Below are 17,142 nucleotides of genomic sequence, written 5' to 3' on the forward strand. Positions count from 1 at the left end.
AGCAGGCGCCTGGAGTGACCAGCTGACGATGCCAGAATGCAACAGCCACGTTTATTTGAACTTTACAAGGTAGAAACCCCAAACAAGCCTGCAGGTAAAGAGCCCACAAGCACTTTCCTTAAGTTCAGGGTCTTGATGATTGGCAGTCCCAGGCCCGTCTGGTGTGGTGAGACCCATCTTCTCAGCCAAGCGGGGGCCCTGAACTCAAGGCCCCCCCAGAGGCCCGGTGGCCTGTGACTTCCCACACCAGGATGTCACTGTAGGCCACTGAGAAGAGCAGCCGCCGGGCAGATGGGGCAAACCTGCAGAGCTGCACCACGTCGTCATGGCCGGCAAAGTCCTGCACAGCCCCAGACTCACAGTCCATCAGCCTCAGCACACGCTCTGTGGGCAGATGGCACCGGGCTGGGCCTGGGCAGGCGAAGTGCGTGCCCGTCATACCCCGTGTCTGTGGAGCTCCGGGGCCCAGGGTCCCCCAATCTGTGCTGGTGCCGGGACCTCTGGAGGAATGTGTGCTCAAAGCCCTGTGTCCTCCACATCCCAGGGCCCGCTACAGCTGGGACCAGGGGCAGCAAAACTAACGGGAGGGCCCATCAGCACCCACTGCCCCACCACATGGGGCTTGTTAGGCCCTAAGCTAGGCCACTGAGTCCCTCTGTTGAGGCCCTGGAGCTGGGTGCTGCAATCAGCAACCCACGCCCCTCATCTCCTGACCCTACAACTCCCCTGGGGCATGTGCCCTTACCCCACTTCAGGGATGAGGAACTCGGGGCACTGAGGTGAGAGGTATGTCTCAGGTGGGGGTATGGGTGAGTCCCCTCGGCTCCACTCAAGACAGGCTGGAGTCCCATTCCACCAGGACTCACCAGCAAAGCCAATGGCCATGAGGTGGGCTCCGGGGGACAGGCTCAGCGACACGGCATAGAACGGCAGTGGGATCCTCTCCACCACCTGTGGACAGTGAGTGTGAGCCTCCCTTCCCCAGCCCTGGGTTCCCGGCACCACACGGGGGTGGGCAGTACACATGCCTGCTTCTGGTGAAGGTTGTAGAAGACCACCTCTGGATGCACGCTGAGGCCCGCACACACCAGCAGTGCCCCATCCCAGGGGCAGAAGGCAACAAGACAGGGCAGGGGATGACTGGGAACCTGTGGAGGGGCAAAGCATGCTGTGGTCAGGTGGGCAGGCACGGTCCCCACCCCTGGTGCCCCTGGGACTCTTACCTCCGTGAGGGTGGGTGATGGGGAGCTCAGCCAGTCCACGAGCTCACAGTGGCCCCGAGGCCAATCGGCAGCCCAGATGCTGATGCGCTGGTCTGAGCTGGCAGCTAGCCACAGGTCTGCACCCTGTGCTCCGAAGTCTCCATACTGGGGGTGGGTAAGGGCCAATGGGTGCCTCCCGCCCTGCCCTACCCAATCTCCCTCCCCCACCAGCTTCCCCCAGGCCAGGCCCTGCCAGCTCATGAAGCCACTTCACCTCTTTGTTCGTGCTCTGGATGGTGGAGATGAGAGCATCCCGGTGATCACTCAGTACACGGAAGGTCATCCCCGTGCGGAGGCGGCTCACAGCCACAAGCCCATCCTTGTCTCCGGAGAGGATGGTCTGACCTGGGCCAGCCAGGGCCACAGCATCACCCTGTGAACCCCTGGCCCCCAGCCCAGACGGGTGACTACACAGCTGCCCCACGGGCCCCCACTCCTCACCATCAGCAGAGTAGGCCACAGCCGTCAGCGCAGCCCGGTGGGGGTGCATCTTGAGCTGCATTGCAATCCGGGCGATGCTGAAGACACGCAGTGTGCCGTCACTGTAGCCAGCCACCACCTGCTGCTGCTCTGGGGGTCCGCAGGAGGGGGGGCTCCAAGCCAGACAGAGGCAGCTCTGAGGGAGGGAGGGAGACACGGGCACTCCCCTGGGGATGGGGAACGTGGGCCCAGCCCCAAGGCTAGGATGGACACTGAGGGAGGACACGGAGGCCAGGCAGGGCTGGGAGGTGGTCTGGGCTCGGCCCTGGTGCCCCCTAGTACCTGGTTCAGCACCTGGAACTGGATCAGGAGCTCCATACTGGCCAGGGACCACACTCTCACACTCCCATCATCACTGCATGTGGCCCAGTGGGACGCACTGGGGCTGAACACCACCTCGTTCACCTGCAAGGAGCCATCCAGCCCCTGCTGAGACCACGTGGCCCTCGGGCACAGGGGAGACACAACAGGGCCAGGTCTGTTCTGTCTTTTAAAGATATTTTTTTTTTCCAAAGACTTTATTTATTTGGGAGAGAGAGACAGCACAAGCAGAGGGAGGGACAGAGGGAGGAGAAGCAGACTCCCCGCTGAGCAGGGAGCCCGACAAGGAGCTGGATCCCAGGACCCCGGGATCATGACCCGAGCCGAAGTCAGCTGCTTAACCGAGTGAGCCTCCCAGGCGCCCCAAAAAATTCTATTTTTTTAACATAATCTTTACCCCCGACATGGGGCTCAAACTCACAACCCCAAGATCAAGGGCTGCACGCTCTGCCAAATGAGCCAGCTGGGCGCCCCTGGTGGGTCTTTTTTTTTTTTTAAGATTTTATTTATTTATTTGACAGAGTGAGACAGTGAGAGAGGGAACACAAGGAGGCAGAGTGGGAGAGGGAGAAGCAGGCTTCCTGCTGAGCAGGGAGCCCGACGTGGGGCTTGATCCCAGGAGCCTGGGATTATGACCCGAGCCGAAGGCAGACGCCTAACGACTGAGCCACCCAGGTGCCCCCCGGTGGGTCTTTCTGATGAGAGTATCCATCTCCGCACAGCCTGCCTGGCCCCATCCACCTCCGTGTGGCATGAAGAAACCATCCTGGCCTCCCTCCCAAGTGTCCCCACACAAGACCTGGGTGGCACAGAGTTATAAGAAGCCCCCCGGTCAGTCGAACCTCATGGCTCACTTGCTAAGACAGCACAGAAGGAACCATCCTGGCAGGCCCTGATAAGTGGTGACGTGACGATGTGTGATGACATGTCCCCAGAGGGCCGCACACGGAAGGTAAAGGAAGACAGCCCAGGCAGCAGAGCGCAGGATAAAGGAGATACAGAGGCCACGTACCCATGAGGGAACACAGAATGGTCTAGCCTGGAGTGTGAATTTCAAGGGTAAGTACAAACTCATAATACGGCTCACTTAAAAAAATAATTCAGCTGTTTGGCTGAGCAGCGACTGGCCCCTCTGGCACTCGGACCCCTAAGTCCATTTCCCACAGGAGGGGCCCCCAGACTCTGAGAAGGAACAGCCAAGTCTGGTTCTGGGCGGAGCTGCAGAGCGGGAGCCTGGAACACCTTGTCCTTCCACACGAGAGGGAAATCACCAGTGCCCATCAGCTCCAGTCAAGGACTCAGGACCCAAGAGTGTGGGTGCAGGCGGACGAATGAACACGCAACGCTATCTGGCACTGACCCACGCTACGCTACAGACAAACCTGTGAGGCTTCGTGCTCAGAGAAGGCCCACAGCCAGGGATGCCCAGAACAGGTGAGTCCACAGAATCAGAGTTGGTCAGTGAGTCCCAGGGGATGGGCAGGGGAATCGGGGCGGGGGTGGGGTTGTTTAAAGGGTACGGGGCTTCCTTTTGGAGAGGTGAAATGCCCTAAAATGTGATCGTGGTGACGGTCGTGCAATTCTGTGAAGGTATCACCACCACAGACTTCAAGCGAATAAGGCAACATGTACCTTGTACCTTAACAGAGCCGTCACCAGAAATAAACAAGAAGCTCACGGTACTCGCCCATCTCAAATTCAAGTTTCTTTGATGGCAACCATTATAACTGAACAAATGAACAGAAACTAAAAAAAAAAGAAAAAGGACTCGGGAGCCAACTCGAAGAACCTACCACTGGCTAAAGACGGGGCTGGATCAGCATCAAGAAAAACGGTGACCACGAGGAAGCTGGACCCACATTTCCATCCAGCAGCTCACACAGAGCCGCACAAACTTGTAGACCACCGCTGGAGGCTGAGGAACCAAGCCAGAACTCAGGAGACCCAGCCCAGGAGGGAGAGACTTGCCCACCCTGCAGCTCCTGCCTCAGCTCTACCTCGGAGAAAGCAAGCTCCCGAGGCCATCTCTTCTGGGCAGGATCAGACCAGCACTACTGGCAAGTCGTACCCGAATAGTGAGTAATTCTACAAGCACAGTGCCACCAGGCAAGCAGCTCCTGACCAGACCCTGGCGCCTTCAGACCTCTCGGACCCCAGGGAACATAGGGCCGAGAGGCAGGTCTGACCCAGCCGGTGGGAGGTTCCAGGACAAAGCAGCTCATTTTTTCAACAAATTACAAGAAAAAAAGTAAGAAAAAGGACAGAGGAGGCCAGAAGGCCTGGGTGGGGACGCCTGTGGGTCCTGTGTGGACAAGGGGTAAGCACGCAGCTCTAAGCTGTCCTCATCCGGGGACCTCCCGGACCACACACAACCCTGCTGACTGCTGGGCTTAAGACTTGGAACAGGTCGGGGAAAGGAAGGGTAGAGCAGGGCACGGAGGCTTCCCGCCCTGCCTCTGTCCAGGTTGGAAACGCCCTCACCTTGCTCCTGTGGCCACTGATGAGGCGGGTGCTGGTGCCCTCGGCCCAGCTGATGTACCAGAGCGTGCCTGCCGTGGTGCCCACCACGCCCATGTCCATGCTGTCGTGGAAGACCGCGCTCACAACGGCCCCGTCCAAGGTCAGCTCACGCTCCATCAACACAGAACTGGACCTGGGGTAGGGGGTAGGGGGCAGTGGATTGAAAGGGTGGCGGCAGCGGCGGCCCAGGGAGCCTGGTGTTCCGGGGATGTGTCCCTGTCTTCAGGCTGCAGGCCACAGGCCACCCCCGGGTCCGGGACACCACCCCCCTGACCCACCCCCCAACCCCTGGGCACAGTGACGCACACGGCAGCTCACCTGGCACGCGAGCCCTTGCACCTCAGCTCCAGCACGGCCCCCACCGCCCACAGGCGCACTCGCCTGGTGTTGCTGCCGCTGACCAGCCGCGCCCCCGAGCACAGCAGCACTCCTGGGAGGCAGGAGTGGCATGAGCCCCTTCCCCAGAGCCCAGAGCTCGAGACCAGGTCCCCTGGGGAGAGGCCAGGGCACCCACCAATCTCGCCGTCGTCCGCGTCCCAGGCCAGGAAGCAGCGGCCGGCACGGGCGTCCCAGACGCAGACCTGGCCGGTGCTGGAGCCGCAGTACAGCAGAGGTGCGGCCCCGAAGCAGAGCGAGGTCAGCTCACCCGCCCCCACCTCCTCAGGGACGGGCTCTTGCCGCACCTGACAAGACACAAGGGCAGCGTGCGTCAGCAACGTCCTGGGGCCTGGCCAGACCCCATCTCCAGAGCACCCTCGGAGTCCTGGCACCTGGAGGTGGGTGCTGGTCCCACGCTGCCGCAGGAACCACACGGTGATGGCACCTTGGCCCACGCAGACCAGCTCGCCAGCATCCCAGGGGTTGAAGGCCACGTCGTGCACGGGCGCGGGGAGGTGGGTGGAGGACAGGAGTTCATAGGTGGCCATGCTCCACAGGGCCAGAGCGCGGTCCCCGTAGTCCCCTGGCGAAGGCACATGCTAGCTGCATCAGCTGCCCAGGAGTCCCAACACAGGCAGGGAAGTCCAGAGGCCACTGTCCTCACCACACCCCAACTGACCCAGTGTGACAAGGAGCTCATCATCTGGTGAAAATGCCAGGGCTTGCACCGCGGTACTGTGGTAAGAAATGAGGTGCCGGCAGGAGCCCCCCGGCACATTCCAGATGCGGATGTGGCAGCGGGAGGTGGTGCCGCTGCAGCCCGAGGCAGAGGCCAGGACCTGGCGGGCAGGAGGGCAGGCTGTCAGCAGGGAGGGGGTGGCCCACGGGCCCATCCTGGTTCTGGCTGGACAGAAGGCTGGAGCGGCATCCCCCATCCTGCTCTGGAGGTGAGAGCCAGCCGTGGTTCTCAAGAATGCAGGCTCTGACCTGCACGTCAGCCCTAGGTGTACAGGGCAGGGTGCAAGGCGGGCACCTGAGCGTCGTGGCTAAGGGCCAGGGTGGAGATCTCCTCGGGGTGGCCGAGCCAGTGCTGCTGGGCGCCAGAATGCAGGTCCTCCACCACCACCAGGCAGCCGCACGTGTAGGCAAAGAAACCTGTGGGCAGGGAGGGCACCCCGGAGCCAGTTGGCCGGGGCCCGGGGGTACATCCTTCCCTGTTTGCTTCCAGAGCCCGCTCCGAGGCCAGAACACAAGAGGCTACCAGGAGAACGCGTCTTGGCTCGGGCACTGTTCCTATCCTGCCACCCAAACCCCTTACGATGGCAAGTGCTCACGGGCTCTCCCTGGGGCCTGTCCTAGGGCAGACAGAGCTGGGCCCCTCCCTGCAGCTTCTGGGCTGGGAGCAGGATGCGCGCCCACCTGTATCTGGCTTCCAGACCACATTGGCCCGCCCGTTCCCGTTGTAGCCCACAACGGCCTTCAGGAGCAGACGCTCAACGCCGGCGTTGGACATAGAGGCGCTCTGCGAGGACAGAAAGAGGACGCTGGGGTGCCCGCACAGTGCCCGCCCACCCCTCCAACTCAGGCTCTCCCCCATCAGGCTGGGGCCTGGGATGACGCCTTGGGAGATGCAGGCTCCCAGGAGACAAACGGCAGGAACGCAGGCCCCAAAACCCGCACAAGAAGCCGGCAGAGCTGAGGGTGCAGACAGAAAAGTGCGAGGGGGTGTGTGGGAGGCACCTGGAGGGCAGGGAGGCCAGGTAAGGGCAGCAAGACCCGGGGGGGGGGGGGGCGGGTGTCTTGGGGAGGGCACAGGTGCGAGAGTAGGAAATGGGAAGCAGCCAGGGCCAAAAGGGAGGGCTCATCAGGACACCACCCGGGGCCCCTTTGGGCATCTGCAGGACAGCGAGAGCCTTGGCCAGTCAAGCCAGAGTGCAGGCACAGGGTGGATGAGTCACCTGCAGGGGAACTGTCACCAAGATCTACATCAAAGCCCTGTCACCAAAGCTGTGAGCTTTGGAAGCCACCCCAGGGAGACCCCAGAAAACCGAGTTTCCTAGAGAGAAAGAACACTCCCTGAAACTACAGGGCCATGCCACCCCCACTTCTGGGCCCGCTGAGTGTCTGCTTGTGCAAGGGCCTGCAAGGATCCTCCACCCCCACTGACCCTGGCCAGCAGGGAGGTCTTATGGCGCGCCAGGAAGTGCCTATAGCAGTCGGGGCGAGGAGAGGGATGCACCTGAGCTCTTCCAACGCTCCGAGCACCTGACAGGGACAAGGAAGAGGCCTCGAAACATCAAAGCGCCCATAACCCCTCAGAGACCCCTCCCTGTACACAGTCACCCGGCGCTGCTGGGTGGGACAAGTGTCTGAGCCACAGCAGGCATGTGGGGTCAGAGGGCGCAGATGGGCCACATCCCACTGCTAGCCAGGCCCAGCTGGGGCTCAAACTAGCCTACTTGTCCTGTAGCTCATCTCACAGAGTAAACCTCAGCCTGAGAAGCGGATGGGCCTCCCTTAGGCCACCTGGAGCCCACGGAACACCTTGGTCAGTCATGAGTATCCCCACCCCCCCCCTGCTGCCCCTCTTCTGCTTACTGGACCAGTTATGGGGGTGGGGACCCATGCTGAGGCCCCAGGGGGCCCCTGGAGACCCCCAGACCCCGTCTCCAGCCCCACTGGCTTCCTTCACCAGCATGGGCAGGCTTGAGGCCTGATGGAGCCCCTTAGGGCTATGGCTCTCCTCAGAGGGTCCTTCTTCATCTGAGAAGGCACCTGGGGAGAGGGGGAGAAGGGAGCAGTGAGAGGAAGGAGCAGAGTAACGTTGCCCCCACCCCCGTCCCCCCAGGCCTGGACCAGAGACACACCCAGCAGTCCCTCCTGGGTCCTCCACCCTTACCACCATCACCCTTGAGGGATCCAGCACAGATGCCCAGCTGGAGTGGGGATGCCGGGGATGGCTCAGGCACCTGCTGCCGGGGGAGCCCATTGGCCCCAGATACCGTGTCCTCCAGCTGCCTTGCATCCACGCCTGGAGACAGAAAGAGTCAGCCTGTACCACACACCCCCAGTTCCACACTAGGAACCCCAGGAAAGGAAGGGGCGCTATGCCACCCACAGGGACTGAAGAGCCAGCACCAAAGATAATCACAAAGCCTGCCCCTGCGGTAGGGCCACTCACTAGTCTCACAGGTCAGGGGTGCCCCAGCTGAGTCTCCGGCACTGCAGAGGCAACAAGAGATCAGATGGGAGAGTGTAGCTAAAGGCCAGTGGACACAGCTCTAGGACAGACACTTACCTTCCTGGGGATGACCTCTCCAGGGGACCCAGAATGTCCCAGAGGAAGATGGCATCCCCCACGCTAAGGAGCTGCTGCTGGTCAGGGGTGAAGGCCACGGCGTGTACGGGCTCTGAGTGGCCGATATACACCTGGAGGCAAGGGGAGTCAGAGACAGACCATCGAGGCACAGCTAGGGCACCACGGTCCTCCCGGCACTGGGCAGAAGCAGCGCTTCACGCTGCAAGATAGTGGATGTATCCTGTAGACCTGGCTGAGAGTCCCCAACCCGCCAGACAGGGACGCGAGGAGGAGGCTCTCAGGGGTGTCAGGCCCCAACAGGCACAGGGGAGTTGGGGGTCTCATCCTCTACCCTCCCTCCCACCCACCTGCCATGCACCTGCCTGTGGCCCCCACCTGGCAGCCGGGGCAGGCCTTCATCGGGTAGTCCCACACCTTGATGGCCCGGTCAGCGGCCGTCAGCAAGAAGCGGGCGTCCCGGCTGAGGGCCAGGGAAGGGCAGGCCACAGGGTGGACACCTGGCAGCTGCAAGAAGCCTTCTTGTCGGTCGGTAAGGAAAGAGCGGAAATCACAGAGCCCCGGACACGGGAAGTCGCCCTTCTCGAGAAATGCCACTTCCGAGGAGTAGCAGACAGCCCAGGCCTCCCCCTCCTCGAGGCACTGGAAGCACTAACGCTGGAGCCCGGAGGGAAGAGGAGGTCAAACTGCCGACCACAGCCCTGGGCTCACCTCCCGGACCACGCGGCCTGACGTGGTATCCAGCACCATGATCGCGTTAAAGGACGTGGACACCAGTAGGTGGCCAGGGGGTCCAGGGCCAAAGCAGATGGCCACAGCCGAGTCCAGGCGGCTGTTGGCCAGGTCCAGGGCACCGACATCAATTTGCAGCAGCTGGGAGAGAGCAGCAAGCAGCCACCGGGCAGGACCTCCAGGCAGAGCTTGCACCCCCAGCGCCAGAGCACGGGAGGTGAGCAGCCTCAGGGACCCACCCACTGCACCCTGCCTGCCTGTGGCTTACACGTCCTGTGTCTATGAGTTGAGGCAGCAAAGATCAGCTCTTCTCGGGGGTGAGCCTGACCTCCCAACTGCCCCCTCCCACTCCACACAGGGCCAAGGAGAGCGCCTGCCCTTCCCTGCTCCCTCCACCCTGGTGGAACCCGGGATAGCCATGTGGCTGCCGGCCCGGCCAGCATGGACACGCTAAGATTCCAGCTGACTCACCTCTCCTAGGGAGGCTGCGTTCATGACAGTCACCACATGCCTGGAGGGGCCCACGAAGGCCAGCAGACGGCTATCCCCGCTAACCACCAGGGCATTGGGGGTTGGGTGTGCGTCCCGGCACACCATGTTAGCTGCCAGCAGCACGGAGGCACAGGGTCAACTGGGTGGAGCCCCAAACCTGCCCCCAACTGTGGCAAACAGACAGCAGTGGGCACGAGCTACGGCTGGGATAGCTGGGGTTCTCCTGGACCACGACCGGCTGCCAAGTGATCGCCTGGCTGACCCAAGTTACTACCAAGTGGCCACAAGAGGAAATACATGCCCTCGGGTGACCCAACCCCCACGGAGTGCTCAGGCCATTCACCTCCTCCCGGGGCAGGGTTGGCACAAACCCTCAATGACCTTTGGTTTTGGGGGGCCTAAGAAGTTCTAAAACCACACTCACCCGGGAGCTGTAGGTAGTGAGCAACCCCCACCCCATGGGGACCAGATAAGGACATGGTCAGGAGGCTGGACGGGGCAGCACGGGGGCCTGACCTGCCACACGCAGGATGCGGCAAGGGGTGCTGGCGCAGTGGTACTGGGCCAAGGTGCCCCAGGAGCAAGAGCTGAACAGGAGGCTGCCGTCGGGGCTGGCGGCCAGGCCGGTGACTGGTCCTCGGTGACACCTGCACCACACAGGGACAACCACTGCCCTGGCCCTGAGCTGCACCATCCCAGACCGCTCACAGCTGGTCCTGCCTGAGTCCCCAAGGGGCAGGAGGGTGTTGGGGCTTTCTGTGGATGGCCCTTCCCTGCCCGGCCCAGCTGCCCACATACCACCTCAGCTTCCGCCACGGGTGTCTGTGGGGCTGGAGACAACTGGGCACCCACCTGTGCTCCACCAGAACCTCAGCAGCCTCCAGGCTGAAGGAACGGACGGCTCCACTGCTGAAGCCGCAGAATAAGGCTGGCCGCATGGGGTGGAAGGCGATGGTACACGGGGCATCCTCATCGGACCTCAAGTCATAGAGCTGGAGAGTGGGGTCCATGAGGGTGGGCAGGGGTGGGGCTACCAGTTGGCCTCAAGAGCCTGAGAGCCCATCTCTCCAGGTGGCCCCACGGACCCTCCAGTGCTCCACGCCTGCCTGGGCCCACCCACTGGCCCTCAGTCCCTCCCTCTGCGATGGCTTTCTTCTGGCTGTACCCCACCTGCTGCAAGGTCGCCAGGTCCCAGACGCGGACAGTGTGGTCCCGGGACACCGTGGCCAGCTGCCCTCGGCTGCCCTCGGTGGCCAAGGCCAGCACCGGAGCGGTGTGGGAGCGAACCAGCATGCTATAGTCCCGGGACGGGACATCTAGGAAGCCCAGGTGGCCGGAGGACGTGGTAGACAGCACACGTTGACCATCAGGGCTGATGCACACTGAAGTGACTGGGCCCTCGTGCTCTGCGGACAGACTGGCTCGGTGACCTCCCAGGCCCCCACCACAACACAGACAAACCCATTTCCTTGCTCTCCGTGGGGTAGGACAGGCAGCTCCCCGACGACCACCTACTCCCGGGCTCAGGACTTGACCCCCTGGAGCCCTGGGACTGACGTCTAGCCAGGGGATGACCCAGGAACACGACCCTCCCAGGACACCTCGGATGCCAAGACGGTTTCATGGTCCCACCTGCCTCTAGAAGCACAGAGGAGAAGTCCAGGGGCCAGAGGCGCAGGTAGCCATCCTCGGAGCCCATGGCACATAGGGCCTGGGACACGCTGAGGCTGCTGATGCAAATGCCAGGGCCTAGGGGGTGGGCAGGGTCACCCCACAGCATCACAGTGGCTCCCCCCCCCATGCAGCAACGTACCCACCTACCCGAGCTGAAGGTCTGCTTCTGTGAGAGAGGGCCACCGGGGCTCCGCGTGGGCAGGAGGCGGCGAGCGTGCCGCACGGCCATGCGCTGGTGGTCGATCTCCAAGATGTGGCCACTGTGGCCGCACACGTAGCTGCTCAGGGAGGCGACAGGTAAGGGCTGAAGAGCCAAGAGGGAACAGGACCCAGCCAGCTACGGGGGTGAGGGTAGAGCTCACAGCGTATGGCCGTCCTGACCGAAGGCCAGGTCGGTCAGCTCCAGCAGGCGGTGCTCCCCCAAGTCCACAGGACAGGAGCGCAGCTGGCCCCCCCGCAGCCGCCACAGCTGCACACTGCCTTGTCCGCACGACGCCATCCTGCAGGCAGAGCGCGACACTGCAGTGGCCCCCAAGCCAGGGAGCCGCAGGCTCAGGCCCTATTGGGGCCCGTGGCTGCCAAGGCCTCATCCCAGCACTGCAAGGACAGCACCATCACCTGGTTTCGTCAAAAAGGGCCACCTCAAATGCCTGGATGTCAACCCTGGTGTGCACCTTTGCGAGAAGGGCTGCCGCACCGCCTCGTCCCACCTGGGCTGTACCCCAGGCCACCACCATCTGCAACAAGCCCATACTGAGTGCCTGCGGCCCACCACCGACCCTGCCTGGCCTGCCCCAGGCCTCAGCTCTCCTTCCCTACACAAGCCCGCCTGAGCGCTCGGTGGCTGAGGGGTTGGGGACATTGGCGCTACGGCCCAGAAGAAGCTATAGGTGTACCCCTGGGCTTCCACACTCGAAGCTAGGCCCGTCTGTGGGAAGAGAGAAAACACCAACCCGCAAGCAGAGACAAGCCCGGGCTGAAACATGCAACGCATCAGATGCACCTGACTTCAGGACGGCTGACCCACCAAACACGGCCAGCAGGACAGCGACTCCGTCCACAGGCCTGACAACACGAGGCACCACACAGGGTGCACAGGGCAGGCGGCTTGCCAGGGGAGCTCTGCTTCCTAAGTGCTTAGGACTCTGCCTGCATCCCGGCACAGGCCACCCCACCTCCCTGACCCAGCCCCGGTACCATTCTCCCATGGCGGTCCTTGCCGACGCCGCAGAGCAGCGCCCCACTGTTGGAAAAGCTGCGGATGGAAAGAAGGCAGTCAGCGTGGCGGGGGCTGGGTCCCCACCCCTCTCAGAGGCCCCACGCCCACCTAAGGGAACAGAGGGAGTGGGCCGGGCTCCGGAACAGGGACAGGCACTCCCCGGTGTGGAAGTCCCAGAGGCGCAGCATGCTTGGGGGCCGGGCCTGGGCCGAGGCCAGCAGCAAGCTGCTCCCATCCAGCGCCAGGGCAGAAACCTGGAGGAGGTGGTAGGTTGAGGGGACAGCACTGGGCCCGCAGGCATAAGCCTCCCCTGGGTCGGGCAGGTGGCGCCCACCTTGTCCGTGTGGCCGAGAAAGAACCGCTGCTCACGGGTGTCGATGCGCAGGACGACGATGACCGCGTGGCAGGGATACACCACAGCAGCCCCATCCTTAGTCCACAGGGCCTGTGCACAGGGGCCAGACATGGATGTCACAGGCTGCTTGGCCTCCACTCTCCACAACCCCAGCACATCCCCTGCTGTGTCAGGAGCACGCGCGCGCGCACACACACACACACACACACACTCAAAACCTCCTCCAAACCCTGTCTGCAATACTAGAAACTCTGGGGTTGAGGTAACAAAATACCAGGACCCACAGACGCTCAATCCATGTCTAGAAGGACCTGGCAAGCACAGGACCCAAAACTAGCACCCACACCAGCCCCACACACCAGACAAGCATCAAAACCTCATGGGACACGTGAGAGCTCTCAGGTCTAGGGAAGCTCAAGCACCCGGGCTGTGCTAACGTGGACTGCGCTTGCGACAGAAGAAAGGGATGCCGGGTTGGCAAGTCCACACTTCTGCTGAACAAATGCCGAGTTTTGTGCAGACACGGGCAGAGCCAAGCATCCACAGTGGGGGGGCAGGGGGGTGAGGGACTCCACACCCTGAGGAAGCTTACATGTCCACATAGCCACCCTACAGAGACATGGGCTTTTCCCATTGCCCCCTCTACGTAACTGACACTCACACGGCCCAGTAAGAGTGCCGGATCCCTCACCCATTTGGTACTGTGGCCCCCAAAGCCAATGACTCCCTTGAGCCTCAGGATCGGATCCGGGAGAAAGCTCTGAAACAGGCAAACTCACGGTGAGACGCCAGGAGGTGAGGCTCCCATCCCCCTGGGACTGCACCAGCCCAGGCTAGTTTCTCCCTCCCAAGAAAGCAATGCAGTCCTGGGTGGTTTCTGCCAGCTGCCCTGTGGCAGGAAGCCAGGATCTGGCCAGAGTGCCAGACCCTTTGGGGACCCCAGCTCCTGCCCCTGCCTGCGCTCCAAGACCTCCAAAGATCACCTGGTGCCTCCTTATCCTTGGTTGGAAGAGATTCTTGTCCAGAGCCATCTCCTGCTCATTCTGCTTTCTGCCAGAACGCTGGATGACAAAAGGTTTCAGAGACCCAGCAACCCTTACCCACACCTCATCAAGGCTCCATCCACCTCAGTGAAATGCCTTACCCCTCACCTTCCTGGGGGTAGGCACTGACCTCATGCACAGCCACATCCTCCAGCACCACGGGCACCATGGTCGGCTTAGGAGCGGACACGTGAACACCGTTGCCAGCCGCATGCTTGTCAGTGACCTCTGGCCCAGCCGAGCGCTCTGGGCTACGGTCACTGGGGCCACTCGTACTGGGGACCTCCGAGCGCTCACAGAACAAGCTGACCTCTGGAAGGGGCCTGGGCACTGAGGGGGCCTGGCAAGACCGCAGGGGCACAAGTGCCGATCAGGACCCTGAGGCCACCACCCTCCAGCCCCATCTCTAAGAACAAAGGAGCACTCACGGCTATGGGGCCAAACACCTGGACCATGGAGGGCAGAGTGTCCTGGAAGGCATTACTGAAAGCCACCGGGCGAGGGAGAACCTGCAACATGCGCCCCAGGAAATCTGGAATGGAACCAAAGGCCACAGAAGCCACTGAACAGAGTGCAGAGAGGCCTGGGGAGAGCATGGTCACAGTGCCTTGTCCACTCCTCCAAAGCCACAGCAACAGCTCAGCCCACCCTTCTGCCCCAGGCCCCAGCATGCCCTCCTAGTTGGAAAGTTTGAAAACACCAGGCACCCTACAAAACCTCCCACGTGATCCTGGCATCTCAGGACAGCCTTGGGGCTAGCCCTGGCCCCTGTGGGCACCTCCCTGCCAGGTTTGCCACCCCCATACAGTATCAACACTCCCTCCCGTGAAACTCCACGTCCCTGTAGGCCTGAGCCTACGTCTCTGGTGACTCCACAGGCCCACCTGCCTTAGGAGGGGAACAGCTCTTCCAAACTGGCTCAGGAGATGCTTTTGAGCTGTCACTTGGAAACCTCGACAGGGCAGAGAGAAACTTAGTGTCCAGGGACCACCCTGGCCTCCCTTCACTGACCTCCCGCAGGATGGGCAAAGCTGCTCACCGGATGTGGACATAGTGGTCATACCAGCTCTCCCCCTTTGGCACTGGGAATGCCATTTCTCGAGGTACAGGTGTGACAGGCAGCTTTGCCCGCTGGGCCTCAGCCATGGTAACAGCTACAAAGAGCAGAGCTGGTCTAGGGAAGGAAGCCCATCCAGCTCCCTCTTCCAGCCCAGGCGAGTCTCAACACCAGATGCCACCAGCCCAGCCACCACCACCCCCTGCCCCCCAAGGTGCCTCAGGAGCTGGGGGGCTCCAAGATGGCACAGCACAGGCGTTTCCATCACGGGCTGGGATGTCAGCCCCTCCTGCTGAGAACTCAGGGATGGGGGGAGAGAGCTGGAGCAGACAGGCTGCAGGATGACCACAGGATGTAAGTACAGCACTCACCGGGGTCAAAGCACAGGTCGCTGGTGTAGAGACTCTTCACGAGCAGACTAGCGCACAGCTTGACGCTCTTGAGGTGACCGTAGCGCCGGTTTAGGTACACCAGGAGAATGTCATGCAAATCAAGCTGTAGGCATGTCCAACGGGCACCAGAGGGGGCAACATTGGCCAGCTCTGAAGAACGCGAGCCAAGATCAGTGCCTACAGTCTCACCAGCCAGCCCAGGGCACTGTGTACTTGGCCTGCCCCAACCACAATGTCCCCCCAGCACCACCTGTCCTTGCACCTGGGACTGCCCACCTTCCTCTCCGCTCTCAGGCCGCCTCTCCTGGACTACCGCAGCCCGTTCATGCCCCGTTTCCACATCACCTTTTACAGATAACCCAGCCTCACAGATGAAGGGAAATTGCAGCCACGTGGCCGTAGACTTGAACTCCTTGAAGAGGTTGGAGAAGGACACACGGATGACCTGGCTGTCCTGCAAGGCACAGCATGACCATGAGGAGACCAGAAGGACTACAGGAATGCAGCACCACCCCCGATCCCCACTCCCAAGCTTGGCACCTCGGTGGCCACATCCAGGTGAATGACGAAGTGCTTGGCTGGCAGGGGCCTGAAGAGCACGTACAGGTACCGGCCGGTCAGCCCCAAAGATTGGGTACTGGTTTTGGGGAGCTGGATGTAATTGCCGGCAGAGACAGAACCCCGGATGCGATACACAGTGCATTTTAGAGTCTTATCCTAGAAAGAGGCAGAGGGGAGGCAGCACTGTCCACCGAGAGACGCCGAGAAGGGCACCATCGGCGTGCCCCTGGGGTGGTTCTGACAGGTTTCTCAGGAGGACAGAAGGGATCTCTACCGCTGCTGCCAAGTCCCCAGGCCCACTTACAGTGACAGGAGCCACATCGCCTTCCTTAGTGGACCGCTTCCACTCGCCCACCTTGAAGTGTCTAAAGACGTTGAGGAACGGGTGCTGCCACACTGGGGAGCCATGAAGGTGTGAGGACCCCCATGGGCATGAAGGTGCGTCCCCAGATGCCAGGCCCCCCGCCGGTAAGGGGGGACATCCCGCTGTGGGCCTCCAGGCCTTCCAGGGAGGGGCCGAAGGCTGGGTCTGTGCTACGCCACCACCCCCGCGGTGACAGCCATTACTGCGCGCCAGCCCCGGTTCCCAGGGGCCCCCGCCGCCCCGGTGCCCCCCCCGCTGACGACCCCCCCCGGCCCCGGTCTCCGCCGCGCCGACCCCCCGCCCCCCGCGCTGACCGCCCCCGCCACGGCCCCCGGCCCCAGCCTCCCGCGCGCCGGTACCTTTCGCCATGGCGTCGCCGCTCGCACTTCCCGCCTCTGCCGCCGCGCGCTCCACGCAGGGCACGCAGCGCACGCTTAGCAACGGCCGCCTGGCAACGGCGCCACTACTACCGTCCCGCGGGTGAGGCCACGTGACCTGAGGGGCGGGGCGCACGACGGCGCGGCGTTGGCCACGTGACCGCGGTGCGACCAGAGCCGGGTCGCGTGACCGTGGTCGGTGTTGAAGGTTCGCCGGGCTCGCGGTGGGCGGCCTCTCGGGCACCCTGAGAGCCGTCGCGGCCCGGGCCTCTGCGGCCACTCCCAAGCCAGGACCCTATGGCGATGCCCTAGCAGGGCTACAGCGGGAACCAGGGAAGTGCCCGACTTTCTGGGGCCCACCTGTATATCAGGAAGGGCACGCACCCCGTATTTATGGGAATGCGCTTGTCACACTCACTGCCAGCCCACTGGGCTCCACCCTACTGCCTCCAGCCCTCTAGCGTCCACGCCTGGGGTACTCCGCTCCACTCCGCAGGCAATGCCACCCACCCAAGAGGCAAAGCAATGTCCCACAGGGCAACTCAGTCTGGGGTGTTAAGACACAGGACTAAGCCTCCTGAGATCTGGCCCCAATCCTG

The 17,142-nt window shown here is 62.5% G+C and overlaps 1 protein-coding gene across 3 annotated transcripts; it reads right to left on the reverse strand.

Annotated features, from left to right (window-relative positions):
- Positions 1-32: 32 nt before the first annotated feature.
- Positions 33-16,611, reverse strand: WDR90 (WD repeat domain 90). Of its 3 annotated transcripts, none has more exons than XM_025877924.2 (43): positions 16,526-16,611; positions 16,107-16,198; positions 15,782-15,958; positions 15,587-15,695; positions 15,221-15,391; positions 14,832-14,946; positions 14,677-14,744; positions 14,221-14,324; positions 13,923-14,132; positions 13,733-13,810; positions 13,441-13,509; positions 12,729-12,839; positions 12,503-12,648; positions 12,373-12,430; positions 11,794-11,912; positions 11,538-11,675; positions 11,323-11,453; positions 11,134-11,250; positions 10,672-10,907; positions 10,354-10,493; positions 10,018-10,148; positions 9,481-9,611; positions 8,989-9,150; positions 8,656-8,784; positions 8,260-8,390; positions 8,143-8,183; positions 7,861-7,992; positions 7,560-7,736; positions 7,129-7,226; positions 6,381-6,483; positions 5,995-6,116; positions 5,641-5,800; positions 5,354-5,544; positions 5,098-5,266; positions 4,902-5,013; positions 4,545-4,716; positions 2,025-2,147; positions 1,704-1,878; positions 1,477-1,607; positions 1,224-1,367; positions 1,029-1,148; positions 867-951; positions 33-384 (listed from the first exon to the last, which is right to left on the reverse strand). In XM_025877924.2, the coding sequence occupies exons 1-43, from the start codon at positions 16,533-16,535 to the stop codon at positions 182-184; spliced, it is 5,541 nt and encodes a 1,846-aa protein (XP_025733709.1). In that variant the 5' UTR covers positions 16,536-16,611; the 3' UTR covers positions 33-181. The 3 variants fall into 3 exon arrangements, with proteins under 3 accessions (XP_025733709.1, XP_025733707.1, XP_025733706.1); XM_025877922.2 differs by having other exon boundaries at positions 33-411; positions 15,518-15,695; XM_025877921.2 differs by having other exon boundaries at positions 33-411; positions 13,411-13,509; positions 15,518-15,695.
- Between the last annotated feature and the right edge of the window lie 531 nt (positions 16,612-17,142).

Source organism: Callorhinus ursinus, unplaced genomic scaffold (assembly GCF_003265705.2).
Source record: "Callorhinus ursinus isolate GAN/ISIS: 27379988/994484 unplaced genomic scaffold, GSC_fseal_2.0 scaffold13, whole genome shotgun sequence".
Lineage (NCBI taxonomy): Eukaryota > Metazoa > Chordata > Mammalia > Carnivora > Otariidae > Callorhinus > Callorhinus ursinus.